Below are 26,023 nucleotides of genomic sequence, written 5' to 3' on the forward strand. Positions count from 1 at the left end.
AATTATGGTGGAAAATAAGTATTTGGTCAATAACAAAATTTCATCTCAATACTTTGTTATATACCCTTTGTTGATAGAATGCTCAAGGTTAATTTACATTTAACCACCTCTCAATATTACAAAATTGAATTTTAAAAGGTGTTTTTTTTACAGAGGAAGGACTAGGAAGTTTTGGAGTTATACAGGATTATGTATATCTATTTACAGATCTTTTACAGAACCAAAACTGTCACTGAAGGCACAAAAGGAGATGATAAATGGCAGTACAGAGATAACTGAGATAAGGCATAGTGACATGACCCCAGTAATACAGTATGTAAGAGTGGCTAGTGGGCAACAACTTTTAAACTGAATGAACCTGAGGGTTGAAAAAGCATGTTAGAATGAAGAGTCGCAATGCAAATTTTTCACACTGTTCAAGATTTGCCAATTCTGCCAATATTTGCTTTACACATTGGAACTGTAAAACAGAGAACAGCGTCAACATTTGTGTCAAAACGTTCATTTTAAAGCATAATATCTGTGGGAAAATGTCTACCTTCTAACATTATCAATGATCAGTGTACTTGTACATATGCATCTCCCATTGCATGAAGTATGTAATGTTCATAAAGGCCCAACACGCTGGTTAGTTTTTCAGTACAGTCGGCACATTCAAAACTCTCCTCTGACTCTTCTTCTTGAGTAGGTTGTTCTACTTCCATGTCAACACTAGTCTCCACAAATGTAGGGCTTCTCTGACAGTTGAGGCTGTCATTATGTTGACCATTTGCCATCATCTTTATGCTTTCACTTGAATTTAGTTTGGTGGCTTCCTGATCTGAAGTGGCCTGAGGTAGGCCTGTGCTGTCAGATTGAGAAGTGATTTCACTATTTGGAAGTTCAGGACCAGAATTCTGAGAGTCTGAGACCTCTGGTTCATCAGGGTCCAAATTAATGACCGGAAGCTGCACTCTGTGACTAGGGGACACATAGAGCTTGTCTGGGTGGGAATAAACATACAGGCTGTCGTCATTGGGTATGCCATCAAGTTTGAGGTTTGATATATGATTCCTGTGAGTGGAAGTTGGGGAAGATGGTGTGTCATTACAACAAGAATCGGACAATTTTGAGGTAGGTAATACTGCTGGACGGATGTGAGTCTTTGCATCTCGAGAATGGCGTATCTGATGAGCGTAGAGCAAATCTCCAGTTGAAAAGCTAGCTTTACACCTTTTGCATTTGTGAGGAAAATCAAGTGGCTTTGATGGAATATCGGGGAGGGCCGGTCCATGGTGTGTGGTGTGCGTTTTCAAGTGTTCCTTTAAGACTCTTGTATTTGTGAATGATAGATTACAAAGGAGACAAATGTGAGAGGTAGAACCATTGTGCAGAAGACTGTGCTTGATTAGGTTTGTTAAACTACTGAAAGTCTTAGAACAGACATCACATTTCAGACTTTTACAAAGTTTATGAGACTCACATTGGTGAGCATGTAAGCTTGCCTCCTGAATGAAGGTTTTGGGACAGACCGGACAAGCATATGGTCTCTGCCCGGCATGGTCAATCATATGCTCTCTAAAAGAGCTAAAGAAACGAAACTGCAGATTGCACTGCGTACAGGAGTAACAACGGCTTTTTAGGCGATGACGCTGCTGATGTAGCCATAGTTTACTCCACCTTTCAAAAAACTGTCCACAATGTGCACAAGTATATCTGAAACCAGGAGCATGCGTTTGCAGATGAGCACTCAAATCCCTGTACCTCTCGAATCGCTGACCACAACATGAACACTTAAATTTCCAAATACTTTGAGTGATTTCAATGCATTCTAGAGAGCTACTTGGGGAAGTACAGTTAACATCAGAACGAGCGGGTGATTGGGCATTTGGGAGCTTGATGGGTGAATGAGCAGAGCATGTTTTAGGAAGTTTTGAAAGATCTGTATCTCTTGTTTGTGTAGGTTCCACATCCATCGATCGAGGCAGCTGCGGGAGCTGTTCTGATCTGGTTGGTGTTTGGGAATTCAGCTGAAATCCTGTACTTGGTACACTCTGAGATGAGATACACTTTAGAGGGTAGATTTGGGTAACACTTTGCAGGATTTCGGCGAGTGATGCACAACAAATCTTCTCCTCCCCACTTGACTGGCAACAAACCTCACAGTGCACATTCATCTCTGAATCCTTCTCATAACACTGTCCACAAGAAAAACAAATATATGGGGGAGAGCTGGTGTGTGTTTGAAGGTGAAGAGTGTATTGGCACCATTTCCTGAAAAGCTGTTTGCATATTTGACACTTGAAGAATACTGGTGTGTTCACTTGACCATCAACTCCTTGACTTACAATGAAGCCCTCAATGTTACTGCTCGCCTCATCATTTCTCCTTGCGATGCATGTTTTGGATGCTTGGTGCATCCTAAGTGCAGACAGGGCACTGAATCCATGACCGCAGTGAAAGCAGGAGAAAGGTGTCTCACCAGCATGGTCTTGAGAATGCTTTTTTAGGGCTTTTAGTTGGTTAAAGCCTTTTCCACAAATCGAGCAAGCATATGGTTTAACAGGCCAGTGGGTTTTTTCATGAGCTATGAGGCTTGACTGTTTCCAAAATGTCTTCCCACAGTCTTTACAAGTCAAGGGCTTCTCCACTTCATGCACTTGCATGTGATCCTGCAATTTGACGCGTTTTACAAAGTTTTTCTTGCGAATAAGGCACCCACAATTGTTTGGGGTCTCCGAAGACACATTTGATGAAGTATTTATCTTGCTCTTTATGCGCTTCTGTGGTTCACTGTTTGCTTTTGATTCCTGCAGGTGAACTTTAAAATGACATAGCAAATCATCTTTCTGCAAAAACCTTCGGCTACAGCAAGGACAAGGAAAAGAGGTATCCTGTTTATGTACGTTATGGTGGGACTTTAGTTTAGACAGTTGAGAAAAGGTTTTTCCACAGATCTTGCATTTGTAGGGTTTGTCCCCTGTATGAACACGTTGATGAATGGTATATGCTGTAATGTGCCGAAAGGAAACTCCACAGTATTTGCAGGTGAGAGGTTTCTTCATTATTTCTTTAGGCTTGGATCTTATTGTCCTGCTATTAGTCATTTTGTTTGGCATTACAACACAGTCTTCACTATCCTGTGTGAAACTATCCTCCTTCCATTCTGTAGAGGGCTGGAATGCATTTTCTGGCTCTGGTGGGTTATCAACTTTTTCCCCTGACGTTTCCACGCTTAGTCCATCTGCTTCCTGAGTACATTTCAGCTCAATGTTGGGTTTAAATTTTGTATCCAGAGAAATTTGTTCTGACTTCTCCTTGACCACATTACTAGAAATTAAATTACAAATTCCTATTGCGGCTCCTCCTGTATTATCAGCATAGGATTGCACAGAAACCTCAAATGAATCTTCCACTTTGCACTTCTTGACTTCTTTCATTAAATTGGAGGACAGGTCACTGGGAGAACTGCATAGGATGTTTCTTTTTGGTGTTATCTTGCAGGTCCCTGCAGTTATTGGTGGGATCATTTCAACATCGTCTGACTTGGTTTTCTCAATATCATTTTTCTCTGGTGTAACTATATTATTTTGGTCCTCAGTGGGACATTTACTGGTCATACTGAACTTTGCCAGTAAACCTTTGGCTGGTTCACAACAATCTTGTGTTTTTAATCTTTGAAGCTGTCCATCTTTAATTTTTTGTCTCTTCCGACCACGTTTTCTTCCTCTCAGTACTTTAATTGTTGCCTTATTCTCTATCTTTTTATCTGCCAACACACTGCCATCTTGTATAGCATTTTTTTCACAGAGATTCTGTTTCTTCACTGTCCCAGACATAGGTAACGATGTTTTCCCTTCCTCATTAAACACATTTGTGGAGTTTTGTGGGAGGGAAGTTATGTCTGCTTTTTGAAAACCTTTGACTGATGTTACAGATGTTCTGCTGGATACTCTCAAGCTTGTTAACTTTGGGTCTCTTATTGGTCTTTTAAGGTTCTTCCCTTTTTTACGCCCAGATGTAGGGATGCTGTGTGACAAGACATCATTAGCACTCTGAAGGGATTCCGAGGGATCAGTCCCCAATTGTTTGGTAACAATTAAATTTGTATTCATATCTTTTTGCTTTATTGGACTTGCAGCTGCTTTGACAGTACATTCTGTGCTGTCTTGACATGGAGAGAGATCTGAGATCTGGACAGATGGAGAGGTGTTATCTTCTAAATGTGCAACAAATAATTTCTGTTTCTTGCTTTTCTTTGAAGGGGGTCTTCCTCGTCTTGGTGGCTTTTTCTCAACGGTGTATTGGCCTTCACAATCAGCAGTTTGCATGGAACTTGAAAGAGTCTCTCCAAGTGTTGTGTGACACCCAGTGATGTCTAAAGAGACTGTGCTCTTGCCCTGGGTTAACAAATTCTCAACAACTTGACCTGATTTTATTTTTTGTGTCCGGGTTGATTTTCTTGATTTCAGTACTGGTTCTTCTATAATATCTGTTATCCTCTGTGAAATTTCAGAAGTTTGAATTTGTGTGCTGTTTTGAAAATCACAGACAATTCTGTTGTCATAACATATATCTTTATGTTCCTCTTCTTTAATGGTTTGAGTTAACAGGCAAGCCATCTTCCTCTTCTTTCGTCCAGGTTTTCTACCCCTTTTCTTAGGGGGTTTTGTGGCTTTGAGGTCTTTTTGATCAACCACAGCATCATCCTTTTCAGGCTGCTGTGATCCTACGGTCTGACTATCAGACAGTTTACATAAATCTGCAACCTGTGTACCAGTGACCATGACACCTGCCTCATCTGATCCAGTATTTTTCTCTTGTGACAAAGAAACACTAGTAAATCCATGTGTTTCTGCAATTTCTATGGATTTTTTGGATTTCTTCTTAGCTATCTTTAAATGCCGGTCACAGCTGACTGTTTCAAAATTCTCAGAGGCTACCCCTCTCACAACAGATGGTAAATCTGACATTTTGTCCTCTCTGTGAGCCAGCTCTAGGATATTGCTTTGTTCATTCTCTTCTTTTTGCTCAAGCAATTGTTTCTTTCGTGTTTTCTTTGCCTTCTTCTGTGAGCTCTGAGGGCTGGCAACATCTTTAGTAGTGATGGAAACCTGGTTTTCGACATGACTTTCAGCTGTTTCATTCACATTGTCTGTCTTTATGCAAGGGTCTTGTGTTGCATCCTTACTCTGAGACGCTGGTGGAGGCAGAACCACGTCCTTTGGTTGATCATTTGTGACTTTCAGTTTCGATGTTCTCTTTTTCTTACATTTCTTTGTCATGTCTTCTGACCTGACCTTTGTCTTTCTGTTTGAAACTGAATTTTCTTGCTGCACAGTAGACTGTTCTCTAATATCGCTGATTGCTTGTTTAATGTCTGTTTTGCATTTAGTGGCCTTTTTAGGCTGTTTTTTCATCTTCACTTTTGTCTTCTTTTGTTTGAGAACATCTGAATTATCCATTTCTGTGGCTGATGTAGAATCAAATGGATGGATTTCTTGTTGCATTGTTTGGTCAGCTGCGGGTGTATGTACCGCTTCATGTTTAATGTCAGACATTTTCCTAGATCTTTTTGCTGTGCTGTGAACTGAAGTTGAAAAACATTCTGTTTGCTTCAGAGTAAGTGTAGAAGCCTGCATTTTGAAAAGAGCAACTGAATGGTCATCCTTAATTTCCTGCCTAATTGCCTTTTCCACATTTCTTTTTTCTTTTAAAGTAATTTGTGAACTGGAGGCTGCTATGTTTGCACCAGATTTTGAGGGTACTGCAGCCAGATCTTCTTGCTGGTTTACACTGAGTATTTCTGCTGCCTCATTTTTTATTTTGGTTACCGTCTTTTTTCTTGGCTTTTTCAGTGTGCTGCTTAGTCTAAAACTACTTGAAGAGCCAATCTTTGTAGGTAAAATAGAACTTCCTTGTGTCACAGTTGCTAATAAAGATGTTTCTTCAACCAAATTACCATTTAAGTGGTTGTCATTTGTTTTGTTTCTAGAAAACCCTTTGGCTTTCACGGTCTCTTCTGGATTTGAAACCACAATAGATGAAAAATCTTCTGAGGGCAGTAAAGTGACGTCAACCTTTTGGCTAGTAGTGGATGATTGTGCTTCTATAAACTTGATGTCTGTCTTTCTCCTCTTACTTGATGTCTTTTCTGTGCTCTGTTGGCTGACACCTGAATAGTCCGTTTCTGTAGCATACACAGAATCAACTGAAGAAAGAGTCATATGAGCGGGTTCACAGTTCTCACCGACTGTGTTATGAGAAACTTTTTTGTCAAGTTTTTTTCTTGTTCTGAATCTTTTTGTAGTTGGTTGCACAATGCTGACATCAGATTCTGAGAGTGCATTCAAAACACTTTGTTGAGCTGTTGTTTGGTCAACAGCAGGTACATGTATTGCTTCACATTTAATCTGTGACAATTTCTTTTTCGTTGACTTTCTTGGTGTGCCGAAAATAACAGGAGACTCAACTTCATTTCTTACATTTGAAACAGAATCTGGTTGCGTAGCAGTGGCTGCAGAAGGCTGTGTGTCCAAAAGAGTAGTTTCATTGTCATCTGTTCCAATTGCCTTTTTTAGAGGACTTTTTGCTTTCACAGTTTTTGTTTTGGGAGTCATTGTGTTTTTCATATCCTCTTGTGGGCACACGTTGGGTGTTTTTGCTGATTTGTTGATATGTGCTCTTTTCTTCTGCTTTGATTTCTTTGGGTTATTCTGAGGGCTTAGAATCTTTAAAGATTCAGTCACTGAGGTTGAAACAGAATCTGTTTGACCCTCAGAGTCTTGTGAAGACTGTCTATTCATCAGAGTAGTTGCATTCCTATTTTTTCCTTTAGAAGCCTTTAAAGGAAATCTTCTCACCTCCTGATGCCCTTTGACATCCATGTCTGCCTCAACTTCTGGAAATGTTGTGGGAACATCTTTATGTGGATCATCTTTGCTTTGTAGTGTTTGCTTTGTAGCCCTTTTTCTGGACTTTTGTAATTTTTCTGGAATGGACTCTAGACTAGAGATGGCATGTTCCATTACTGCTGGATTACTGACTCCTTTCATTGGAGTTGTGTCACTGACCTGAAAATGTGATGTACAGTCCTCTTCTGGGGACAAGACAGTGCTTTGAGATGAACACTGATTGCCAAGAGTAGCAGAGTTTTTTGTCTTTAAATGTAACCTTGTTTTTTTCTTCAGTTTCTTTCTAGAAACAGCCTTCCTGTTGGTCCTAGCATTTGACGGTACTTCTTCTTGTGAAGCGTCAGAGCAGCTATGATCTGGCTTTTGTGAGGTTTCTGCTGTATCTTCCAGTAGCTCAAGTTGTGCCATCCGACATTTTTTCCTAGGTGTAGGTGGGTTTACATAATTTGTAATTAAGTCCTCTTTTGGTGCAGTGCTGTTATGATCAGCCAATAAAACATTTTGATTAGCTTTCTCACATCCTGTTGTGTCTTGTTTGACAGCACTGTCTAATATTTCTGATCCATACATAGAACAGTCATCTCTTTTATTAGATTTGTATATTGGTCCTTTTAATGCCTCAAGCTCAGATTGTTTTCTTTTTCTTGCTTTCTTATGCCTTTGCAATGCTTTTTGTAGGTTATGTTGAGAGGAGCAGTCCGTCCTTGATGTAGGAGAAGATGGAGCTTCCTGAACATTATCAGTAGATGGAGGAATACTGCTTTCTGAAGTAATGTTGAGAAGTACCTTTTCACTTCTTTCAGAGTTTTTTACATTCTCGTTAAAAGGCAGAAGAACTGTACTTAGACTTATTGGGGTTTGTTTTTCTTGGACATGAATATCACATTCATCTGCAGTTCTTTGAGTAAAAACAGAAGTTGAGGTAAGTGTCAGTGTCACATTTTTTGAATTGCTCTCTTGAAAACAAAGCTCATTTAATTTGCCACTTTCGACTGGTTCAAACTGAGAATCTTTGCATTTATAATCAGTGTGAATTCTGTTGGATACAACAGGTAGATCTGGAACTCTCTCTGATACTGAAGAAGAGTTCTGAATTTCAGGGGCAAATTTTGTTTCTACCTTTAGACTGAGTTCAGTTTTTGAGTTAATAGATGTCTCTTGAAAATCATTAGTTTCAATTTTTCCTGGCACAGGTAGACTGTTCTCAGAGATCCTTTCTTCTGTTGGGATCCGCAGTTTTACATTTTCACATTCAACCACAGCTGTGTTTTGACTGCCCACTGAGGCTGGAGTGGATACAAGATCATAAACTTGCTTTTTTAGCTTACTGCCAAAGTATTGACTGTTGGGCAGATATGCAGCATTTTGTTTTATTACTGTAGTCTCAGAGACATGCGGATTGCTTGTCTTTACTCTCTCATCTTGCACATTGTGCTGTGAGAAGTGATCCTGAGAATTAACTGAAGTTTTTCCATCTGTAACCTCTGCTTGGTGACAGCCCTTTTGAAGATCAAGAAGATGAAGACCATGTACAGTAGAACTTTGAAGAACAGTTTCATTGTTTACTTCTGCATGTTTGAAGCCAGTATTTGTGCTGGCAGTTTTTCTAGGATTGACACCTTTGCACGACAGCCCACATTGTTGTGTTGTTCCCTGAAGGGTGTGATCAACAGTGTCCAAAGGATTACCTGGAAACTGTTCGCTTTTCATAAGACTTTCTGATAAAGAAAAAGGAGTGTATGAACTCCTGTTAAATCCTGGTAATAACCCTGGCTCATGTTCTCCAATTCCAGCAATTCCAAGTTCCTCTTTTCCTAGAGATGATCCAACATCTAATATGCTTGGCTCCTCATGTTTCCCCTGAGAACAGAAGAAATATATGACAATAAATTCATTATTTGTTCTTTGATGGCTTATTTTGCATTCTGTTTTATAAAATCTACATTCAAACGATTTTTTAATATCAGCACCTACCATTTCCAGAACATCTTTATTTTTACTAATGTCATCTGACAACATTAAAATAAAGGAATCCGATTCTTCTTTTACTCCTTGCCCATCCATCTCCTCATTTAGTTTGGATCCTGCAATCTGATAGTGGTCCTTCAATCTAAAATTTGCCTCAGTTTCAGGTCCTTTATATATAGGATTATAGTCCATTAGGGGGCCACGTTCATCCATGGATAAAGACTGTTCCATTTCCATTCCATTACTCATCTCTAAAGCATCTTTGATCACTGATGTCCAATTACCATTTCCCTGGTCCACTTCTCGGTTCTGTGAAAAGACAGATATTAAGTGACAATGGAGAAATAACATTAATTTTGGTTATGCAGTGTAGAGGTTACATACCTTTTCATGTGTCACATATTGGGCACACCTGAGAGGAAGCATATGTGTGGCACTAGCTAATGCTTCACCCAAAGGGTCTTTCAAAAAATCACTTTCTTCCCTTCTCTCCACTGCTATCTTTTCATTCACTGCAGTGTCAGGTTTGATGAGACAATGATTATCAGGAGAATAGGAATATTTATCAGAGTTTGTTAACATTGCTGAAGAAGTTCCATGGTAATCTGGTAGCAAAGCCTTAAATGCACCACTCATACATGATGACAGTGGTGTCATTGGTTCTCCAGCAGCAAAGCTGTCTCCTATCCCGTCATGCTCCTAAAGAGATATTTGTGTTTAGAAGTGAGGAACTGGATGCAACCAAATTATTCTATAGTCTTTGCTGCAACCTAATATTGTTGCTCTTCAACCTTACAATTAATAAGTCACCAACCTTTGGCTTTGTTTGGAGCCGTGAGAGAACTCTTCTGCTTTTTCACAATAATTCGCCTCAGTCATTACTTTATCACAATGTACAAAAATAAAATGACTGTAACCTACCTCCTGACGTTCCCTTGCTGTATCATAGGGAACCCTACTGTTATGGCTTCCATGTTTATTCCATGGTGGTAACTCGCCATCCATGGTAACCAAATGGTTTATTGGAGATAAAATGCTCTCATGAAATGCCTGTGAGGGGGGCGGGAAATTGTTTCGATTTAGTTCTGTTTAAACTCAAGATTTCAGCATTTCTTATAGATCAAACATTTTTACAAACAAAATGAATTTTTAATATTTCAAATATATATATATATATATATATATATATAATTCTAATTTATTTTAGCTACATATTTTATGTGTCAGAAAATAGAAGACTGCTTGATCAAGACCTGAAGTTGGCTGCATAAGATAACGCTCTCTTTTAAAAGGGTCATATGATGCTTTTTTAAAGATCATTATTTTGTGTATTTGGTGTAACAGAATATGTTGACATGCTTTAATGTTAAAAAAACACATTATTTTTCAAATACTGTACATTATTGTAGGTCCTCTATGCCTCGCCTCTCTCAAATGCTTCGTTTTCTACAAAGTCCCTCCTTCCGACAAGCGCAGTCTGCTCTGATTGGCCAGCTGACCCAGTGCATTGTGATTGGCCGAACACCGCAAGCACTCGTCGGAAATGTAACGCCCCTTACCATAATCGTGAGCTTCATCTTTCAAAATAAATGTAAAGACAGAACCTGAAAGGGGAACAGAGTCGCGTGACAGACACAGTGATGAAGCTGGTATGTGTGCAGTACACAAGCCACGGTTAAGACAGCTGACTCCCTGTCTTAGAACTCTTAGACTCTCTCTCTCTCTCTCTCTCTCTCTCTCTCTCTCTCTCTCTCTCTCTGCGGGTGTATGTACCGCTTCATGTTTAATGTCAGACATTTTCCTAGATCTTTTTGCTGTGCTGTGAACTGAAGTTGAAAAACATTCTGTTTGCTTCAGAGTAAGTGTAGAAGCCTGCATTTTGAAAAGAGCAACTGAATGGTCATCCTTAATTTCCTGCCTAATTGCCTTTTCCACATTTCTTTTTTCTTTTAAAGTAATTTGTGAACTGGAGGCTGCTATGTTTGCACCAGATTTTGAGGGTACTGCAGCCAGATCTTCTTGCTGGTTTACACTGAGTATTTCTGCTGCCTCATTTTTTATTTTGGTTACCGTCTTTTTTCTTGGCTTTTTCAGTGTGCTGCTTAGTCTAAAACTACTTGAAGAGCCAATCTTTGTAGGTAAAATAGAACTTCCTTGTGTCACAGTTGCTAATAAAGATGTTTCTTCAACCAAATTACCATTTAAGTGGTTGTCATTTGTTTTGTTTCTAGAAAACCCTTTGGCTTTCACGGTCTCTTCTGGATTTGAAACCACAATAGATGAAAAATCTTCTGAGGGCAGTAAAGTGACGTCAACCTTTTGGCTAGTAGTGGATGATTGTGCTTCTATAAACTTGATGTCTGTCTTTCTCCTCTTACTTGATGTCTTTTCTGTGCTCTGTTGGCTGACACCTGAATAGTCCGTTTCTGTAGCATACACAGAATCAACTGAAGAAAGAGTCATATGAGCGGGTTCACAGTTCTCACCGACTGTGTTATGAGAAACTTTTTTGTCAAGTTTTTTTCTTGTTCTGAATCTTTTTGTAGTTGGTTGCACAATGCTGACATCAGATTCTGAGAGTGCATTCAAAACACTTTGTTGAGCTGTTGTTTGGTCAACAGCAGGTACATGTATTGCTTCACATTTAATCTGTGACAATTTCTTTTTCGTTGACTTTCTTGGTGTGCCGAAAATAACAGGAGACTCAACTTCATTTCTTACATTTGAAACAGAATCTGGTTGCGTAGCAGTGGCTGCAGAAGGCTGTGTGTCCAAAAGAGTAGTTTCATTGTCATCTGTTCCAATTGCCTTTTTTAGAGGACTTTTTGCTTTCACAGTTTTTGTTTTGGGAGTCATTGTGTTTTTCATATCCTCTTGTGGGCACACGTTGGGTGTTTTTGCTGATTTGTTGATATGTGCTCTTTTCTTCTGCTTTGATTTCTTTGGGTTATTCTGAGGGCTTAGAATCTTTAAAGATTCAGTCACTGAGGTTGAAACAGAATCTGTTTGACCCTCAGAGTCTTGTGAAGACTGTCTATTCATCAGAGTAGTTGCATTCCTATTTTTTCCTTTAGAAGCCTTTAAAGGAAATCTTCTCACCTCCTGATGCCCTTTGACATCCATGTCTGCCTCAACTTCTGGAAATGTTGTGGGAACATCTTTATGTGGATCATCTTTGCTTTGTAGTGTTTGCTTTGTAGCCCTTTTTCTGGACTTTTGTAATTTTTCTGGAATGGACTCTAGACTAGAGATGGCATGTTCCATTACTGCTGGATTACTGACTCCTTTCATTGGAGTTGTGTCACTGACCTGAAAATGTGATGTACAGTCCTCTTCTGGGGACAAGACAGTGCTTTGAGATGAACACTGATTGCCAAGAGTAGCAGAGTTTTTTGTCTTTAAATGTAACCTTGTTTTTTTCTTCAGTTTCTTTCTAGAAACAGCCTTCCTGTTGGTCCTAGCATTTGACGGTACTTCTTCTTGTGAAGCGTCAGAGCAGCTATGATCTGGCTTTTGTGAGGTTTCTGCTGTATCTTCCAGTAGCTCAAGTTGTGCCATCCGACATTTTTTCCTAGGTGTAGGTGGGTTTACATAATTTGTAATTAAGTCCTCTTTTGGTGCAGTGCTGTTATGATCAGCCAATAAAACATTTTGATTAGCTTTCTCACATCCTGTTGTGTCTTGTTTGACAGCACTGTCTAATATTTCTGATCCATACATAGAACAGTCATCTCTTTTATTAGATTTGTATATTGGTCCTTTTAATGCCTCAAGCTCAGATTGTTTTCTTTTTCTTGCTTTCTTATGCCTTTGCAATGCTTTTTGTAGGTTATGTTGAGAGGAGCAGTCCGTCCTTGATGTAGGAGAAGATGGAGCTTCCTGAACATTATCAGTAGATGGAGGAATACTGCTTTCTGAAGTAATGTTGAGAAGTACCTTTTCACTTCTTTCAGAGTTTTTTACATTCTCGTTAAAAGGCAGAAGAACTGTACTTAGACTTATTGGGGTTTGTTTTTCTTGGACATGAATATCACATTCATCTGCAGTTCTTTGAGTAAAAACAGAAGTTGAGGTAAGTGTCAGTGTCACATTTTTTGAATTGCTCTCTTGAAAACAAAGCTCATTTAATTTGCCACTTTCGACTGGTTCAAACTGAGAATCTTTGCATTTATAATCAGTGTGAATTCTGTTGGATACAACAGGTAGATCTGGAACTCTCTCTGATACTGAAGAAGAGTTCTGAATTTCAGGGGCAAATTTTGTTTCTACCTTTAGACTGAGTTCAGTTTTTGAGTTAATAGATGTCTCTTGAAAATCATTAGTTTCAATTTTTCCTGGCACAGGTAGACTGTTCTCAGAGATCCTTTCTTCTGTTGGGATCCGCAGTTTTACATTTTCACATTCAACCACAGCTGTGTTTTGACTGCCCACTGAGGCTGGAGTGGATACAAGATCATAAACTTGCTTTTTTAGCTTACTGCCAAAGTATTGACTGTTGGGCAGATATGCAGCATTTTGTTTTATTACTGTAGTCTCAGAGACATGCGGATTGCTTGTCTTTACTCTCTCATCTTGCACATTGTGCTGTGAGAAGTGATCCTGAGAATTAACTGAAGTTTTTCCATCTGTAACCTCTGCTTGGTGACAGCCCTTTTGAAGATCAAGAAGATGAAGACCATGTACAGTAGAACTTTGAAGAACAGTTTCATTGTTTACTTCTGCATGTTTGAAGCCAGTATTTGTGCTGGCAGTTTTTCTAGGATTGACACCTTTGCACGACAGCCCACATTGTTGTGTTGTTCCCTGAAGGGTGTGATCAACAGTGTCCAAAGGATTACCTGGAAACTGTTCGCTTTTCATAAGACTTTCTGATAAAGAAAAAGGAGTGTATGAACTCCTGTTAAATCCTGGTAATAACCCTGGCTCATGTTCTCCAATTCCAGCAATTCCAAGTTCCTCTTTTCCTAGAGATGATCCAACATCTAATATGCTTGGCTCCTCATGTTTCCCCTGAGAACAGAAGAAATATATGACAATAAATTCATTATTTGTTCTTTGATGGCTTATTTTGCATTCTGTTTTATAAAATCTACATTCAAACGATTTTTTAATATCAGCACCTACCATTTCCAGAACATCTTTATTTTTACTAATGTCATCTGACAACATTAAAATAAAGGAATCCGATTCTTCTTTTACTCCTTGCCCATCCATCTCCTCATTTAGTTTGGATCCTGCAATCTGATAGTGGTCCTTCAATCTAAAATTTGCCTCAGTTTCAGGTCCTTTATATATAGGATTATAGTCCATTAGGGGGCCACGTTCATCCATGGATAAAGACTGTTCCATTTCCATTCCATTACTCATCTCTAAAGCATCTTTGATCACTGATGTCCAATTACCATTTCCCTGGTCCACTTCTCGGTTCTGTGAAAAGACAGATATTAAGTGACAATGGAGAAATAACATTAATTTTGGTTATGCAGTGTAGAGGTTACATACCTTTTCATGTGTCACATATTGGGCACACCTGAGAGGAAGCATATGTGTGGCACTAGCTAATGCTTCACCCAAAGGGTCTTTCAAAAAATCACTTTCTTCCCTTCTCTCCACTGCTATCTTTTCATTCACTGCAGTGTCAGGTTTGATGAGACAATGATTATCAGGAGAATAGGAATATTTATCAGAGTTTGTTAACATTGCTGAAGAAGTTCCATGGTAATCTGGTAGCAAAGCCTTAAATGCACCACTCATACATGATGACAGTGGTGTCATTGGTTCTCCAGCAGCAAAGCTGTCTCCTATCCCGTCATGCTCCTAAAGAGATATTTGTGTTTAGAAGTGAGGAACTGGATGCAACCAAATTATTCTATAGTCTTTGCTGCAACCTAATATTGTTGCTCTTCAACCTTACAATTAATAAGTCACCAACCTTTGGCTTTGTTTGGAGCCGTGAGAGAACTCTTCTGCTTTTTCACAATAATTCGCCTCAGTCATTACTTTATCACAATGTACAAAAATAAAATGACTGTAACCTACCTCCTGACGTTCCCTTGCTGTATCATAGGGAACCCTACTGTTATGGCTTCCATGTTTATTCCATGGTGGTAACTCGCCATCCATGGTAACCAAATGGTTTATTGGAGATAAAATGCTCTCATGAAATGCCTGTGAGGGGGGCGGGAAATTGTTTCGATTTAGTTCTGTTTAAACTCAAGATTTCAGCATTTCTTATAGATCAAACATTTTTACAAACAAAATGAATTTTTAATATTTCAAATATATATATATATATATATATAAAATTCTAATTTATTTTAGCTACATATTTTATGTGTCAGAAAATAGAAGACTGCTTGATCAAGACCTGAAGTTGGCTGCATAAGATAACGCTCTCTTTTAAAAGGGTCATATGATGCTTTTTTAAAGATCATTATTTTCAGGGATCTTATCTATGCACAATCAGCTTGTAACACTCCAAAGAGAAAGGAAAACTTGAAATCGCATCATATGACACCTTTAAATTATTTCCTTTTAATCTTTATACCTGCACCTTCTCTGTCTTGTAACGGTAACATTCTCAAGTCTGAAACTGCCCAAACATATCTGACATACCTCTATGCTGGTATAGCGTAAGAAAGTAACTGTAAGTCACATTTTTACAAGTTTTACAAGTTTACTAATTTTTACAAGTTTCAATAAAATCTTCTTCATTTTTTACAGTGTGCAAACTGATAAATCAATTCTTAATTAGGCTAATGCAATTATGATTCTTGTAAATATATACTTGTAAATATGTATTTTCTTGTAAATAGGCTACTCATAGTAACTTGTTTTGGTTTTGTGTTTCCCTACCTATATTTACATAGACACGATTAACAAACACTGAGACAAACAACTCAGACTAACTCCCTAGGCGATTTTTATTTTTGATAGTGACAGAAAATATCATTATAATAGGGATTTTTTTTCATGTAACGTTACGTTTTAAAAGCACGGGGAGGGGGAGTGAACGTTAGTCAATTACTTGCAAAACAAGGTGGGGGGAAGGATTCAGTCCGAGCTTCTTGTGCAGTTGAGTCTACCATAAAATATTCCCCAAAAGCGTTACTAGTGCACAAATAGTAATTCGAAGGTTTTGATCGACTGAGTTTATTTGTTGGTCGCGCCTGAACCTTAGCTTTGTGCTAATTCGCAAACTAAACAATTACTGCTTATATATAAATGTACATGAAACACGACTTAAGTGTTAAGTGAAAGCCCCAGTAGCCATCTGCTCGATGAACAGTATAAAGCAGTTCGCGTTGGCCAGTTTTGAAAATTAAAAAAATTGTCGTCAAGCCACTGGGAGAAAACAGTGGGCTCGTGCACTCACCGATGTGGTCGGCGCGCTTAGTCCCTGGCTCGCGCACGGTCATTTATTATTGGTTGTTACGAGTATGTCCATTTGCCTCAGAGCGTTGCAACTGTATGAATATCCGTGACGTGTAATTATTTTTCCTATTTAATGCATCTGCTTATGCTCCTCGTGGTGGTCTGTTGTGGGGTCCTGGTAGTGGTATATCCAAACACAACATCCGTAATAGACCGGAAGACCGAGAGGTCTGTGTGGTGTGGGACACTTCTCTGCGTTGTACTGTGAGTGCATGAAAGTTAAATATTGTTATATTATAGAATTGGTCAATGGGTTATTATATGGGTCAGTGACAAATAATAATGATGTTAGATCAAATAAAAAGGAGAATCGTTTGAAAAAACGTTCTAAATGTTAAATCATTAGAATTGAGATTTTAAATGGAATGTTTATTATGCTGGTTTGAAAAACGTTACTAGTTAAGTGTTAATTTATATATATTTATATACATTTAAAAAACAAAAAGCAGTTTATTTTTAAGATTAATAATAAAAGTGCTGACTACTCATGTTAATATAGGCCTATTTTTCCCCCCAAAAGTCCAAACCTTTTAATTTCCCCCCTTGTTCTTTTCATATCCAGACATTAGATATTTACAAGACCTATACATTTTTAACCTTAAGAGCCACAAAAATATGAAAATTACTTTTATCCAGAAATTAAAACATGTTTATCATGTAATTTCTTATGTATTTTTTAATAAGAGATTCAGACAAAAATAAGTGATGCCATTGACCCATATACATGTCATACACAGACAGTTCATTGGTACATGCTGGTTTTATTGAGCTTTATATTACATAGCTAACATCTGTTGTTACATCCATGTAGTACTAATGGTATACTTCACTCATTACTTTGACACTTCCATTACCTTCATTTCTGTAAGCAACGTTTAGTGAAAAAGTTAATCTATTAATTTTCCTATGAGACCTCATTCTTATACACTGGTATTACAAGCCCTCCATAACTGTCTCCAGTTGCTTCTGGACCTGAGACACATAGGGCTCAAACCAATTTTTGATCTCCTCTGCCTTTTCCTGGATTGTGTTACGCATATTTTCTGTGCTCTTCTCAACTTTCTCTTTGAGGTCCTGCATTTGTGATTCCAGTTTCTCTTTTATTCCTTCTCCCTGGCTTCTCAGCAGTTCAGCTAGAGTTGTCAGCTTCTCTTCAGCACGCTGATGCACTGAGGTGAAGTAAGGCTCGAGACGTTCCTTCACATCCTCCATACCCAGAGTAGCACGAGAGCGAACCTCCTCAAAGTATGTTGACATTTTCCTTTAGACCAGAGAAGAAACAATCATAGAAATAGTTAAAAATTGAGATTTTCATAGATTAGAATTTTACTTGTAACATATATATATATATATATATATATATATATATATATATTTGCAATTTATATAAAATATATTTTTATAAAAAATTATATATTATATAGAATGCATATATTATAATTTTTATTTTATCTAAAAATTGTAAAAGTGCATATCTATTTTATTAATTATCTTTTGACTATCATATCTATTTCTCCTTCTAAGGTAATGGAAATATCAAAATCAAAATGTGAATCTTTTTATTTATTTAATGTACATCCTAAACTGCCAGTGTCAAATTAAGGTACATTGAACAATGATGTCCAATATTAAACAGTGGTATATACAAGAACAGTAAGTTATGAAGTTTGCTATGTACACTACCATTCAAAATATGGGGTTGGTAATATTTTTTTAATGTTCTCTTTGAAGTCTCTTATGCTCACCGAGGTTGCATTTATTTGATGAAAATACCCTAAATTAGTAATTTAGATGTAATTTAGTAATGTAGTAATTTGTTAGTAATTTAGTAACAAAAGATATGCAATAATTGTGATTAGATCATTACTGCCGTCACTCACTTGTTGATCTCTTGGATGTCCTTGTTAAAACGTTTCCTTAGTTTCTTGGCATAGTTGTTGACCCTGTTCTTGACCTCATCAGCGTTCTGTTCCACAATGGTTCGGAGCTCCACTGTGTATTCATTGACATGATCCTTAGCGTCCTCCATATGTGTGCGGAGCTTATTCGCCAGCAGCTGAATATCTTCATTGTATCTCTTGGCAGTCTCCTGTGCATAAGGGCCCAGTTTGGAGTGCAAGTCATCTTTGTACATTTGCAGCTCCATCATGGTGTCACTGATCAGTGTGCTGCAAAGCAATGAATTTCGATATCATTCATCAGCTTTCTTGACTCTGGACTTCAATTTCCACTGAGTCTAGCCTTTTCTGCATCTTTACAGATCTTTACAAATTCTCAAATATTTGCTCTGCTACAATGTTTTGTAGCATTTACTCACTCTAATTCTCTGCCGAGCTGAGTGGCCTTGATGTTGTCCCTCATCTCCTCAGTCTTAGAGGTCAGCTCGGACACATGGTTCCAGAACTGATCCACTGCCTCTTCCCAGCGGCTTTTTGGCTCATCCTGAAACAGGAAGTTCCCCTGGCAGCCTGCAAAGTCAGAATGGAGCACAAATATATTTTTTAATGTGTCAAATATTTGTTAATGTAGTCCGTTGTTGTAGACACCTCATCTGTACCATCAAGCTCTCAAAGAAAACCATCACAAAATCCATTCAAATGATCTGCAGAGGTAATCCAAGTTCTAAGCATAAGCATAGATATATTTTGAATTTGTTGAAGATTTGCGTTCGTTGGTGATCTCTTACCTGAAATAACAGCGAGAGCAAGGATTACAGCCACAAACTTCATGATTGTTTTTGGACAGTACACCAGACAGATTTTCCAATGTGTTCTGTAATGGGAGTTTGGAAGCAGCTGGCATTTATATGACTTGGATCACAGTCATGTTGATAGCCATAATGTGACTATGAACAGGTGAATTGGCAGCTTGTGTCCAAAGTTCTTCTCTTCAGATACTTGTTTATCGCAGTCTTCCATTCCACGTTGCATGAATAAGGTTCCAAAAGGACAAGATGTACTATAATTAAAAAATTGGTTTATTAAAAATGAATGTGGCTCATTGGGTTAGGTGTTGTAGCCAGAGGTATCTCAGTGAAAGTACAGAACAAAGTCACAATGTCATATTTGAACATCAGTGTATTTTTATTGAATTGTTAATACCAAAATAATCATAAAACAGCAGAAAAGAGATGGACCAAGTCATAAAAAGTGGGACATTGATGTTAATGCAAAAAAAAAAGAAATTTGTTTGTTAATATTCAATTGTTCTGCAACAAGACATTTGCTACTAAAAACATCTTGGCTTGCATGATTCAAGGATCAAAGCTTATCATTTATTTCTCTTCTAGTTGCGATTTTATCACTGTACTTCACATTCACCCCATTTGGAAGGAGCATTGTAATGCTTAAAATGGAGCTGTAACTTTAAGCTCAGCAAGCTAAGAACACTTGACTCATGTAGCCATGTTTTCCTGTGCGCATGTATTGTTGGCTTCTTTTTATAGATGATATTATTTTCTACAGTAAGTCTGATTTACAGTTACCAATCAATTATGGGAAAATGTCATTGTGTTTTAAACTAAAACAGGATAAGATATCATGTCAGCAAATCAGAATCAGTCTATTATCTTGAGCATTTCTTGCATGAAGACTTTGTGCAAGAGGACTGTGATAAACTCACTTTGGCTCACGTACCACACATAATAAATAGATTAAATAATTGGTCGTTTTGTAAAAAAAAAATCTGTTTAATAAGCCTCAGTTGAAATATAAATATATATCAGATTCATAATTGACAGTGCTTCAGTGTTGTTCATCACATTTAGTTTTATATTGTTATTATTACCTAAGATATTATGCTTATTATTTAACATGTATAGGTGCAACCATGAAAAAGGGCTACATTATACATTTTCACAGCTGTATTTGCTCTTTTAATGTTTCTGTAGTCCAGGTTTTTTTTTTTTTTGGTCACACAATCAATAACTGATAATGTCAAGCCCTATATATTGTGGGCTGAAACACTTTTATCCTGACTATTTGAAATGTTACAAAAAAGTAGGTAAAACATTCCTTATAGGGTTCAAAGGCCACATGACCTTAAAATTGAAGTGTGAGGTAAAATAGCTGGGTGCTTGGTGACAGGGTGTTGTCAAAATGAACAGGATTTGAACCCTTGTTCTTTTGTCTGACTAACAAATAAAGATAAAGCAATTAACTTTTTTTTTTTTTGCATATGGACAACTTGGGTGCTTATCCAAGTATCACACCTAGTCCGCTACCTTTGTGGCTCTAAAGACTGGAATACATACATGATTTTTATACAGATATTTGCAGTCTGGACAAGTAGATGCTAGATGCTGAAAGTCAGAGCCAGTCTGCAGATTTTGGGCAGTCTACAGAGTTCACAGAAATTTGCGTAGTGTGTGATGGCCACAGACTCACTTGTTTTTATTTGTCATGTCCTAGCAAAAAGGCTCATGTTTCTGTGTGATTTTGTTGTGCTCAGAATGACTTGGAAAAAGTCTGGTATAGTGTGTGATCCTTAGTAAGTAGTTGGAAAGTCAAGTGTATGATGTCTAATGTTTATTCCAGCTTTAAGTAATCATATTTGGGTTCAGAAGTTCAGAAGCCTCGCACACATTTCTGCAATTAAAATCTTGCATATGGACCACAGCATTACAAATATCCGTAGTGTAGTATTTTAGACATAGAGTTTGTGTTGTTGTTTTTTTTGAAAACCCCTCACACAATTGGAGTGACCACAGCATTATAAATTAGTGTTTGTGCTATTTTATTAAAAATTTTTTTTGAAAAACATACATGAGCAACAAAGAAATATACTATGTGAAACCCTCAATGGTAACAGAAATGTCCTTTTGCATTTCCCAAAAGTCTCTCAAGACTGCTTGTTCTTGGCAAAGGACTCCCAGAGATCTGTTAACTGGGTCTTCAGGTCCTGAGCGTATGGATCCAGTTTGCTGAGCTCCTCTGAATAGGGAGCCAGATTCTTCTGAAGCTCCTGACTTCTCTGGGCCAGCTGACTCTGAAAGGTTTGGGCTAATGGTGACATGCTCATCTGAAACTCCAAAAAGTGCTGGTCCACTTTCTGCTTCAGCTCCTCGGTTTGAGGACCCATCTCCATCAAACTTCTCTCCAGCTTGGCCTTCAGCTCCTCGGCCCCCTGGACCAGAGTAGATCTCAGGGCCTCGGAGTTCAGGGCCTCTGCATATGGCGCCGCATCCTTCTTCAGCCGCTCAACCTGCTCCTCAATATCACCTCTGATCTCCTCAACGTAAGGCTTGAGATGGGACTGCACAGATGTCATTTCCTGTTCCAGGCGCAGTTTCAGCTGATCTGCCTCTTGGGAAAGTTTGGCCATCAGGTCTCGAGTCAGAAGAGTTACTTGATTTTGAATGGCCAGGGTGTATTTGTTGATGGCATCTGCACTTTGAGAGATCCTGTCACTGAGGAGAAATGGAGATAGATGTTTGTGTATTTCAAAGTTTTATGATTTGTTTTATAGCCGGTTCGTCATCTTATATGCTTACTTGATTTCTTGACCCAGTTCTGAGTTTCGGATCATCTGCAGGGTGTCCTCAGCTGTGAGGGTTGCCTGAGACACGTAATTCCAGAATGCGTTTTTCACCAGATCCATACTGGGCACTGACTTCTCCTGCCACAACATACTGGCATGACAACCTAAAGGATTCATCATAATTAAAAAATATTAACTGGTTTAAAACAACATTTTCTGACCAGTTTTGAGAGCACCTCCAATTTTTATTCAAACACTTAAACAAACAAACACTTACCAGTGAAAACTGCAATGACAAACACTACCAGGACCTTCATGATTATGCGCAGACTCTACACGAAAAAAAAAATTTCATTTTGTCAGGCAAGACCACTATAAATATTTTTGACTAGTTTGCATTTAACCGAAAAGAACATACAGTAAGTATGCATTCATTTGTGTTTTTGTCCAGTTGCTTACCTTTCTCTTGTCCTCTTCTGTGTGTAAGTGTTGAGAAGGAATCAGCACTGTATTTAAATGGGTTGCCGAGCTCTGATAAAGGCAGTAAAGTCCAGAAGGCAGTGCCCTGCTGTCAGCTCTACATGCCATGTCAATTATTCCACATCATGAAATCAACCCAACTGAACTGAACTCAGATCTGTGACTCACAATTATTCCTACAGAGTCCGATATAAGTACTGTATAACAAGGAAGTCTAAAATTAATGTCCTATAAAACTTAAAAACATCCAAATTAAGGAAAAGGGAAAACAGGAAAAATAATACTATCACATTTTAAATCATTCCTGTATTATTAGTTTGGGTTTAGTTTAAAGTATTTTTTTGGAACATAGTTTTGAGGAAAATTGTCTTCATTATTGGGGGAAAACCCACCAATGCTAGCTCCCATGGCTATTTTAATGGAAGGACAATTTTACTGTTAAATATTTTTAATTTAAATGCATTTTTACAAAAATCTCAAAAATTATAATTGGTTTAACTTTATTAAAAAAATCTTCCAGTGTTAAATGAATTAAAATAATCCCTGATATAATATAATGTAATGTTTTTAGCCCATATATTCTACAGCTACACCATAATTCTGTTTACTTTACATAATGTTTTAGGCATAAATTCAAGGTAACATTCTCGCAAAGCCACATTTAGCAATAAGAATAAGCAATTTCCTGTGCATGCAGAGTTATCATATACTTTTCAAAATGAAGTACACATTGACCTACTAAAGATTTGTGAGTATTTACAGTTTGATTTTTTCCTTAAGCAATTAAGGAAAGACTAATTAAGTAAATGATTAATGAGAAAACAGCAAAAGGTTACTACGGGATCTGCAGACTTGATGCGTTTATTGGTTTGATACACAGTGTTGAAAGAAGAAATCAGCGGTATGTCAGTGAGGTAAAAGGTTACTTTAAGCAGTATTGTAAATCACTCGCCATCTTGTCTAGGCATTCATCCAGTTACACAAAACCGCCATCAGGGCATCAAGAATGTTTGTATCTGAGCTTATCAATCAGGTCAAGGAGAACACAGAGAACTGACCCCTGAGCTTGTCATATTGATTCAGTTGCATTCCAGTGAACACAGCTTATGGCTGCATTCCAATGCAGAAAATATGCTGTGTATTTAACATCACTGTCGCTCAAATCATCTGTTCTAAAATGGTCCTATTATTTTGATAATAATGAAATTAATTTAAGGTAGAACTCAACAGGAAAACGTTGTAGTTTTCATTTTATGCATACTACATGGTTATATTATTACTTTTTAATATTTTTAAATAAAAGTATGGTTCGGTAAAAGAAATTAAATTGAGCATTGCTATAGTCCCAATGAAACAACATTCCATATAAAGTATATACTAGAAGTACTCTCTCACAATCATTGAAGTGCAGAGGTACTTTGCATGTTGGGCTGCACGTATTAACGTAAGGTTGTTGTAATGATGATTGATGAGTCGGGTATTAAAGAGGATCCTTTTGGACATTGCCCTCTTCTTCACAACACTTATCTGCATTTAAAAAGAGTCTGATATCTGCTGAACATGTAATAACTAAGGAGGAGGAAGCAAGGGACATGGGACAACTAATCCGTTTTGTATTTTTTATTTTTCTATATTATGTTCTGGCATGTATTCACCTAAAAAAACTAAAAGACAAAAAAATTAAAAACCAGACAGGGTCAATGGACTTGGTAAAAAAACAATTACTGTGTTAACGCAAGTAAAGCAATCATATCAGCTACAGACACAATATTATGACCATTCAATGTGCCTAATTAGTCATTTATACGTTTTATACTTAATCATACTTTAATCATACACACACTATACTGGTGTGGAGACATTATTAGGCAATACACAATATACATATTTATAAAGGCACTGTATGTCGTGGGGAAAAACTATAACAATGTGGCAAATGTCATAAATTTAGGATTTGGTAATAGAATATAGCACATTAATTTAATCTCCTTTTTTTAGGCTTTTTTGTTTCTGTTTCTCAGCTGTGCTACAGTGTATCAGACAAATTCATTAGAAAAACCTCTAAATAAAAAATTTACAACAACAAAAATACATTCATAAACATGCATCTGTTTGATGGACAGATATGTGTTTTGTTTTAAGAATTTATCCATGTTTCACAAAACTTGAAATGCATATATTTTATTTATATAGGTACCTATGAATACAGAGATCCAGCAACTTGATTAAAATCATTGTGGAAAAAGTCCCTGCTCATTGCGTAGGGAAAATAAACGAATCCAGAACTTCTTCATTAAACACAAAACAAAAAATAAACAAGGAAATAATTTACTTTTTTTTTTTTAAATGAATGTAAACAACAAAATGAAAGGCAAATTGTATATGTGTATTTGTTCTTGGTTTTGGTTAAAATTCAACGCATAATCCATTGACAAATTAGCTTGAAAGCTAAAAGCCACATGATTTCTGTTATTCGTGAGACACTACAGACACTGGAAATATAAATGCTGTTTAGATTTAACAAGTAACGTTGGAAATATTTCTAGCTAAGAACCCCTAAGGGGTGCTGTAGATTTTTTTTAGAAAATAAACTCAGTAACAATGAATCAATGACAACTCACGTTGAGCTTCACAGAGGACGGTTTAGTCCAGATTACAAAACCACGTGTTCTAACGATGTCCGTTTTGTGAATGATTCATTCTGTCAGAGTCGGATCTTCTCAATGAGTCGGTTGAATCGCTTCACAAAACCACCAGTCTCATCTACTCGTTCACGAGTCGGACAGAATGGTTCATGTAAGAATCAGTCCGAGCAGTTCTCATGTCAATATGCATATATATTTTGACGTTAAGTTGCATTATGTCTTCAATAAACTTAAAACTAAAACACCCTCATTATAAAATGTGATAGAAAAAAAGTTTCTGCGCAGCGATGACGCAATTACGTCAAGACGTAAAAGAATTCCTCAGTGAGTCCATTCAGATGAACTGTTCAAAAGAACCGATTCATGGAAACGAGTCAGACTCCCCTTAAGCCTCCGCACTATAGCCCTCCTACTTTCAGCTCGACAAAACCAAAGCTAAATGGCTATTGGTCGGTTTACCTGTCAATCACTACGTAAAAATGAGGCGGGTTTGAGAGAGCGAACACAAAAGGGCATTTGCGTGAAGGTCATTGAATGGGCTTTGGAAGTCGCTTGGGCTCCCATAAACTGAACTGTAAGATATACATAGAATTATAAAAACAACCAAACAGAACTAGAGTTTAGTCATTCGATTTATGCAATGGATCCTTAGTGTCTAAATGAAATATTGAAAACCCCGGACTAGGTAGGCTAGGCTACTGTAATAACTAGTCATTTTAAAACTCTCATCTAATAAACAGCAATGTTTCCAATTAGTAAATACTACTACTACTAATAAATAGGAAATAGGCAAATAATAATAACAATATAGGACACAATTTAATAAGATTTATGAACACATTCGAGTGACAAATTTATGTTCAAATCAGAAAAAAAATGTAGATTCACAAAAATGATTTACTACAGTCAATTCAATAAGAAACAGTTTACCAATTTAAATGTTAAAGTGTTTCCTCTGGAAAATTACAAAAAATATATATATATCCCCCGATATAGACACTTTTCCACATTCACAAAGAAAAACCTTACTGTTATCTCTCATATGAATGTATTGAAGTTTGGGACAGATGGCACATTCATTCTATTTCAAGTTATACTGTAATACATACTATAACCTTGAGCTAT

At 37.4% G+C, this 26,023-nt stretch overlaps 3 protein-coding genes across 4 annotated transcripts; all 3 read right to left on the reverse strand.

Annotated features, from left to right (window-relative positions):
- Positions 1–125: 125 nt before the first annotated feature.
- On the reverse strand, positions 126–24,960 carry LOC107565585 (zinc finger protein 616-like). Of its 2 annotated transcripts, XM_016250844.1 has the most exons (6): positions 16,237–16,492; positions 14,901–15,029; positions 14,364–14,678; positions 13,986–14,288; positions 10,643–13,871; positions 126–5,524 (listed from the first exon to the last, which is right to left on the reverse strand). In XM_016250844.1, the coding sequence occupies exons 2-6, from the start codon at positions 14,982–14,984 to the stop codon at positions 558–560; spliced, it is 8,898 nt and encodes a 2,965-aa protein (XP_016106330.1). In that variant the 5' UTR covers positions 14,985–15,029; positions 16,237–16,492; the 3' UTR covers positions 126–557. The 2 variants fall into 2 exon arrangements, with proteins under 2 accessions (XP_016106330.1, XP_016106331.1); XM_016250845.1 differs by lacking the exons at positions 10,643–13,871; positions 13,986–14,288; positions 14,364–14,678; positions 14,901–15,029; positions 16,237–16,492 and adding exons at positions 22,896–22,899; positions 24,875–24,960 and having other exon boundaries at positions 126–3,764.
- On the reverse strand, positions 17,017–19,055 carry LOC107565590 (apolipoprotein Eb-like). The gene is made up of 4 exons (XM_016250851.1): positions 18,982–19,055; positions 18,613–18,763; positions 18,176–18,463; positions 17,017–17,556 (listed from the first exon to the last, which is right to left on the reverse strand). Exons 1-4 carry the CDS (start codon positions 19,022–19,024, stop codon positions 17,229–17,231), a joined length of 810 nt encoding a protein of 269 aa, XP_016106337.1. The 5' UTR covers positions 19,025–19,055; the 3' UTR covers positions 17,017–17,228.
- Positions 21,085–22,383, reverse strand: LOC107565588 (apolipoprotein A-IV-like). Its single transcript, XM_016250850.1, has 4 exons — positions 22,233–22,383; positions 22,051–22,105; positions 21,787–21,937; positions 21,085–21,702 (listed from the first exon to the last, which is right to left on the reverse strand). Exons 1-4 carry the CDS (start codon positions 22,359–22,361, stop codon positions 21,135–21,137), a joined length of 903 nt encoding a protein of 300 aa, XP_016106336.1. The 5' UTR covers positions 22,362–22,383; the 3' UTR covers positions 21,085–21,134.
- Positions 24,961–26,023: the final 1,063 nt, after the last annotated feature.

This window comes from Sinocyclocheilus grahami, unplaced genomic scaffold, assembly GCF_001515645.1.
Source record: "Sinocyclocheilus grahami isolate Dianchi unplaced genomic scaffold, SAMN03320097.WGS_v1.1 scaffold1009.1, whole genome shotgun sequence".
NCBI lineage: Eukaryota > Metazoa > Chordata > Actinopteri > Cypriniformes > Cyprinidae > Sinocyclocheilus > Sinocyclocheilus grahami.